General features: G+C 42.2%; 1 protein-coding gene across 1 annotated transcript; it reads left to right on the forward strand.

Moving 5' to 3' along the window:
* The first annotated feature begins 13 nt into the window (after positions 1–13).
* On the forward strand, positions 14–5516 carry CDCA8 (cell division cycle associated 8). The gene is made up of 10 exons (XM_038167375.2): positions 14–199; positions 738–866; positions 1129–1169; positions 1631–1706; positions 2032–2168; positions 2546–2625; positions 2952–3050; positions 3236–3362; positions 3796–3882; positions 4214–5516. The coding sequence occupies exons 1-10, from the start codon at positions 118–120 to the stop codon at positions 4256–4258; spliced, it is 903 nt and encodes a 300-aa protein (XP_038023303.1). The 5' UTR covers positions 14–117; the 3' UTR covers positions 4259–5516.
* The last annotated feature ends 1666 nt before the right edge of the window (positions 5517–7182 follow it).

A 7182-nucleotide genomic window follows, 5' to 3' on the forward strand; every position in this document is an offset into this window, starting at 1 on the left:
GCTTGGGTTTAAACGCGGCGCGGGCGGCGGCGGCGGCTTAGTGGGCGGTGGGAGGGGGTCGGGGCTGGGTGGGCTCCGCACGGCGGCAGCGGCACCTCCAGGCCCCGCGGCCTCGCCATGGCGCCCTCACGCAAGAAGGCGGCCGGGGGGGCCCGCAGCAGGAAGCTGGCTGCGTTCCTCAAGGACTTCGACCGCGAGGGTGGGCGCCGGGAACGGGTTTTGGGGAGGGGGTGGCGCTGGGCCTGGATCTTTTTTGGGTTTGGGGGGAGGAGGTGTCTGGGCCTGTTACTGGGGGAGGGACCTGGTTTGGGTGGGGGTGAAGGGGGGTGGGCTTGGGGCGGGGGGGGTGTTTGAGCCTGATTTTTGGGGTGAGGGTGGTCCTGGGCTCAGTTTTCTTTTTTTTGGGAGGGAGGGGTAGGGGTGGTCCTGGGCCCGGTTTTTGGAGGGGGGGCGGTGGTACCAGGATCAGTTTTTTGGGGGGGGGGGAGGTCGGGTCTGGGGGTGGAAGAGCGGTGAGAAGGGCCGGGTCTGTTGGGGGGAGGGGGCGAGGGGCTTGGCGTTTGAGCCTGGTTCTGGGGGAAGGTGGGTAATGGTTGCTTGGTGGCTCCACAACTGTTTGTTTGGGGTTTTTTGGGTGGGGGGGTGGAAGGGGGAGAGGTGTTGCTGGGCCCATTTTTTTGGATGGGGGGTGTCTTGGGCCCAGAGCTGAGTATGACCCCGTGCCTTTGTCCCCGTAGTGAGGAGCCGAGTTGAGCAGCTGCAGACAAACGGGCAGCGCCTGGTCAAGGAGGCAGAGAACCTGTACAACATCGAGATGCTCCGGCTGCCCGTGGCACTCCGTGAGATGAACTGGCTCGAGTACTTTGGTACGGGGAGTGCTGGGCTGGTGGGGGCACTACTTCCTCTGAACAGTGCTAAATGGGCAGCAAAAGCTTGAGGCAAGTGGACTTGCACAAACAGAAAACCTGTGGGTGGCTGGGAGTGCTGGTGTCTGTCTGAGGTTGCTCACACACTGCTAGGAAAACTGCTTCGTGCTGCTTTTTGTTCTAGTGCAGTGTTAAAATATAGCTGTATATATTGTAGGAGCTGTTGTGGATCACTTCTTAAAAAGGAATGTTTTCTTTCTAGCTAAAGGAGGGAGTAAAAAGGTCTTGGAAGCAGCAGCGACAGTAAGTATTCAACACAAATATTGAACTGGCTTGGTGGTGTCATATAGCCCTGTAGGAAACAAAGGGGTTCTTGAATCTGTAGGAGTGTTGCAGTAATATGGGTTACATTAATAATTTTGTAAATGCTGCTTTAAGACTTATCAGTAAGAGATGTTTCTTGTATCCAGTATAAGATTTGCCTGCTGCTTATACTGCTCCTTGGCTGGCATGCTTGACTTCACCCATGTGTACCCAAAGGAACACACAATCTTCAGTACACCAAAGCATTTCTAAATTGGTTGATCAGCAGGGAGATCTAATACAAAATGACATCCCTAATAATAGGGACAGTCCCCATCTGAGCTCAATAGAAGGATGTGAAGGTGTTTTTGCTGTAATACTCTTAAGGATTTGGTCAACAACTTCTGTTTCAGATCTATGCTACTGATAATCCTAACAGTATTACGACTTTTTAATTTTAGGCAGACTTGGAAATAACAGAAATAAACAAGTTAACAGCAGAAGTTATCCAGACTCCTTTAAAAGTCATCAAGAAAGGTCAGTTTGTTTCTAAGTATTGTGATGAGCTCAGTAAGAGGAAAGCATGTCATGGTTAATGTACTGTGAATAATAATTCAGTTTTTAATGCTTTCAATATGTTTAAAGATGTGGAAGCAATTCTACCTTCATTCCTGCTATCTGAAGTAGCTTTACTTCTGTCAAAGTGTTCGAAATGGTGTTCTGTCCACCATTTTCATTGGAATTCAGATTTTAGAAGCAAATTGTTGCCAAAAATGCATGTACTAGCTTAATTTTTACCTTAGGTGGTAGTTCATAATGTAAAATTAGTGTTCTCAACTTGGATAATGCTTTCTCCTTCTAGTAGAGAAATCCAAACAGGTTATTGAAGCCATTGAAGAAGAAGCAGAGTCTCCTTTGCTTCCTGTAGCAAAGAAAGCAAAACACGATACCCAAGTTCCAATGATAGGAGTTGAAAATACTAATCCAAGAACAGGAAAGGTAAATGACTACTTTGTGATTACTTTATTCCCAAGATATAAGCTACTTACTGAGTTGATGATGCTTTTACCAATAGTAACATAATTTTTTTAATATATCCATTTCGCTCTGGGCAATAATAAGTAAATGAACAGGACTGAGTCAGATTAAAAGTTCATGTATCCTTCTTAAGTTCTACAGCTGAACTTAAGGGAGAGAATATAAAATTACTGCTTGAATGGGGATGGTCTCAGTTCGCATGGGGTTTGTTTTAGACTCTTGTGATTTTAAAAAGGAGCCTATTGAGTCAAATGTTTTGTATGGAAGCATTTATTCCATATTTGGAACTCCTCTGCCGTGTGAGAGGGCATTAACTGATTTGGGAATTAATGTTTCAGGTGAGGGCATCTATTAAAAAAGCACCAGTGTCCAGGAGCAGAAGAGCTCCTTCAGCAAGAGTGAAACGCTTGAGTAAAAGGTAAGAAAAGATATCCCTTACTACAGGATTTCAAAAATGGAGACCAAGTGTATACTGCTTATTTATCTTTTACATGTAATGGAGTGTGGCTTAGTAGGCGGGCTGATGTAGGCATGCCATGCTGGGGACAGAGTGGGGAGGCAGTGGAAATGATGTGACAGTGATGGAAAGTGGTCAGCTTCTCTTGTAATGACCAGCTATCCCTAGCTTTGGGTTGCCCTGGATTGGTAAGAATCTCCAATCATCTCACCTAAAACTTTGATAAGACATCACTTGTGTAAGTGGTGTATTTTTTGAACAGTAGGGCTTTATTTTCTTTTAAACAGGTCAAGTAAAAACAACTTCATCACTCCAGCTACTGGCCGAATGGTTGATCTCTGTGTTCAGGGCGGTACTTCCATTGTCACACCCAGGTTTGATTCCAGGTCTGTGTTCTATTAATTTACTCTGTTAATCTGTTATATAGAGGAGTGCCTTGCTGCTTGCTTTATGTATCAATCATCTTTATGTGGAACATTCCCCAGTGTCTCTTTGAACCTGAAATATGACTTCTAGTCAAAGTGTTTTAAGCGATTGCAGTAAAACTTTTTACCCATAACTTCTGTTTCAGAATTTTCAAGACCCCAGGTTTGCGCACACCTGCAGTAAATGAACGAGTTTATACCATCTCTGCCAACGGCAGCCCCCTTGCTGATGGCAATGATATCTTCATTACAGTCCCTGTTGGAGGAGGAGAGGTAAAGTTAGGAACTTCAATCTGTCCAATCCGTGCTGAAAGGATAGCCTGTAAATTCTTGGGTGTTTTATCAGTTTCTACTGACTCTTCGCCATCCATTCTTGTCTGTTTACTTGTTCCACTACAGGTTATCAGGGAATAGATGTAGGTTAAAAAGAACCTTAAAAACTATCAGTCAGAAGTGGGAGCTGGCCTAAGCAGAACGTAGTGTGATGTTTTTCTGTGCATTTATGTATAATTAAAAATAGCTTCTGCTGGCAGTTATGTTGGTACTCTGAAATGCAGGTATGAGGTGAGCTTCTGGTCAAACTGGATGTAGATCTTTGCTTGTACATGGTCTTCTAGTATGCATGGATTTCTTTATTTTTTTCGTTTTCTGACTGCTGCAGCTACCCAAACAGGAAACCTAAGATTTGGTTTTGGTGTTTTTACAGAGTATTCGTTTAACAGCGAGTGATTTGACCAAGAAGAATCTTCTTCATTTGAATCCAGAGGCACAAGGAATTATGAAGAAGCTATCAGTAAGTCTACTTTTAATCAAGTACTGAAGTTATAATGCAGTGTTGTCTCTGTCATTAGTCACTGGACTATTGAACTGTAATAGCTCCTTATTTCTTTTCCCCTTGTCTTGATCTTGGCTCATGTCACTGATCAAGAGAGAACATGAACTGAGAATGGAAGGATGGGAATACCTTTACTTCACATCTAGCTTATTCTAAACCATGCAGTTGTTGGAAAACTTATTGATGTTTTAAAAAACAAAATGTCTTCCACTTCAGGCAGGAGTTGTAAGTGTCTGTGGGATATAATAATAACTCTTAAGACTGCTGATGGATTTCTCTTTCTTCTTAGGTTCGTCTCGCACAAGCTTGCAGTGGTACAAAAACCCACCGATGAAACTTGATGAATGTTGGCATCCCTCTGTAAATATGGAACTTTACATTTAGGACTACTGTCTTTAGTTCTTCTAATCTGTCTTCCTTCCATTAGCTTACAGAATGGAAGTTAGGAATTCTTTTTCTACCTGTAATATGTGCTGAGCTTAGAATGCATTTTTTACTCTTCAACAATTTTTAAAAAAAACAACAACCTGAATACTTTATTTCCTGTTTACTCTAAGGTGGAAACCAAGGCACAGTTATCTTGGGCTTGCAAACCAGCAAGCTGAGTAGAAAGGCTATTGTGGTATCTTGCAAAAAACATAAGCAGTGGATGCAAGTGATTGAAGTTCACTTCTGTCTGGGAAAAGAAACCAACAGATCAGATTTTTTGCATTTCCTTTCAGGCATGGCCTTTCCCCACTGGTGGCTTTAAAAGTGATGACTATCTCAGTATAGTATTGAGATATCTCAAAGCAAGTTACAGGTGCCTGGGACTAAATGGAAAGTTTCTTATTGTTTGCGGTGCTGCCGTGAATTTTAAATATTTTGGTTATGAGGTTTTATAGTGAACATATTCATTTTATTGTTTTAAAAGAAATAAAAATCACTGGTGGTTTAACAAAATCCGTCAGCTAGACTTCTGGCTAATCAGATGCTGTAAGCTGTAGCTGTAAGGTTATTCAGTGATGTCTCTAATGTGAGAGAACTGCTTTTCCTGTATACTTTTCAAAAGCTTGAGGAGAAGACGTTACCCTGAAATTGAATGTAGACAGGGAAGAAGGAAGTTGAGACTAGTCAAACATTGTTTTTCCTGTCTACTTATTTAAATTGAATTGATTCACTGCATTTCTTAGATGTGAATCCAACTAATACTATTTAAACTGAATAAAACAACTTCCGTCAATAATGGTATTTTTCATCATTGCTTATAGGAAATAAATCTTGCTTCATTCCAAATTCAGGAAAACTCACCTTTTACACTTCCCCAAGAAGCTGGATTTAATGTATTTAGATTAAAATGTAACAGGAACTCTTATCTGGCTTGATGATGCCAGAGTAGTCTTGTATTTGCTTTGCTGTCACAACAGTCTTTTTTAACAGCTTAGAAAGGGCAGAGCTCCCTATGAAGCACTAGCTCTCTATGACAAGATGGCATTATGTTTTATAGTGCAAAAGATGTCTCAAAACCCAGGGTTTCATTTTCATTGTGAGTCTTTGTGGGAGAGGACATGTATCTTGTCTATGAAATAAAGATGTGTAATTCCTTAATGTCATTAGCTTTGCTTCCTGAAGTGTTACTCTCTACTAATTGAAGTCAGATGTGTAAAATGGCATCTGCAAGGGACAGCCTGATAATCCCTCTGTTTCAGCTGGGGGAGTTAACACAAAGATTAGGTGTTCATGGTAAAAAAAAAAAAATTTAGCTTTGCTAACTTTGTCTAAGAACTTTATTTCTAAAAATAAGTCTACTTCTTCCGTAACTGGCTCTTTCCAAAGATACCTTTTCACCCTTGATTCAAGACACTTTAGAGAGACCATGGAGTTAAACAAGGATATTTGTTGTCACTTTGGGGATTTTTTTCTGGGTTTGGAGGAGTTTGGCTTTTGCCAAAGCCAATCCTGCAGCATGATTTAAAAAAAAAAAAAAAGACTGGGAAATGCTGCTATCAGATGCAACTTAATGTGTTGTTGTAAATTTTTGTAGCCAATGAGCTAGGGAAAAAAATATAGAACAGCATTTGTATATAAATTTCAATTAAAAAGCAAATGTGTCACCAATGCAAGCCTCAGCTATGCACCATGCATTTGGAAATCACTTTATTGGGTTTTGGCAGCTTCCAAGTCTTAACTGCAGGTGGCAATATTGTAAACTACTAGGCTACAAGTATTTCATTTAACTGTCTTTGAATTCTGCTAGTATTCATTTTAAAATCACTTGAGCAGTTGCATTTTGTTTAACAAAACTAGAACCTCCCTCACTTCTGTTCAATTCAAAGATTCCTGGGGCAATACAGGGAACCTGGTTGACTTTTTCTGTGTATTGGGGGAGCATTGTGTGTATTTGTATATTACTTGTGTGCTAGCCTTGCTGTACTCTGGATCATGTAGTGGGAAACAAAAAGCAATGCAGCAAAAACACTGTCTGGTTGGAAGAGGCTGCATCCCTTGCTGGCAGGAGCAGTTCAGCCTACAGAGACTGGCATTAGCTTGCCATCTAAGTTGCTGCTAGGTCTGGTGCTACGGACATGGCTTCAGACACCGCCTTCAAAATAGACCCAGTTTTGTCCAGCTAGAGGACATTGAGGCGTTCTCAGGATATCATTTTTTGTATGTTCCTCCCAAGAACCAAACTGTGAGGGAGTGTTTGTGCCTTTTGTTAATAGGTGAGGCTCTTCAGAAGGAATTAAGGTCCTGTGTTTTGCATCTGATGCCATAAGAAATAAAGTTTTCCTGGTTGTAATTCTCACTGTAGTTCTCAGCCCTGTGTAGAATTCTTAATGGCTTTCTTGTAGGAAGGGTGGTTTGGGGAGTAATGGCTGAGGTTTGATAAAAGATTGCTGAACACTGATGCTTTTTAGATCAAAACCACAGAGCTGAACTAGTGCTCTTTGAAAATAACTCTCCTTTGTGACAAAGCAAGCTGAAAAAAGGAGAGCTTGTGGAGCTTCCAGCAGGGAGCAAACAAGCAGCAGGGAGTGTCTGGTGAACAACTCCAGTCTTGCAGGGGGAATAACGTCTGTGCCTTCCCTGGCTGGCTGAGATGTCTCACTCCGGACAGGAGCTCCTGCGTGCCCCAAGCAGTAAGTTGTGCTGGGAGGCTTCCTGCAAGTCTCTTTCACTGCGGCTTTGCTCTGGGCACACCAACTCCAAACTTCACATTTCCATTATGAATTTGGGCTGAACCTATTAATCTAGAGAAATAATGAGCAGAATCGGTAC

Source organism: Anas platyrhynchos, chromosome 24, assembly GCF_047663525.1.
Source record: "Anas platyrhynchos isolate ZD024472 breed Pekin duck chromosome 24, IASCAAS_PekinDuck_T2T, whole genome shotgun sequence".
In the NCBI taxonomy this organism is placed as follows: domain Eukaryota; kingdom Metazoa; phylum Chordata; class Aves; order Anseriformes; family Anatidae; genus Anas; species Anas platyrhynchos.

Coding starts and splice junctions, on each gene's coding strand:
- CDCA8 (XM_038167375.2), top strand. CDS start 118: ATGGCGCCCTCACGCAAGAAGGCGGCCGGGGGGGCCCGCAGCAGGAAG. Junction 1,170..1,630: donor TCTTGGAAGCAGCAGCGACA/GTAAGTATTCAA, acceptor TTTTAATTTTAG/GCAGACTTGGAAATAACAGA. Junction 3,883..4,213: donor GAATTATGAAGAAGCTATCA/GTAAGTCTACTT, acceptor CTTTCTTCTTAG/GTTCGTCTCGCACAAGCTTG.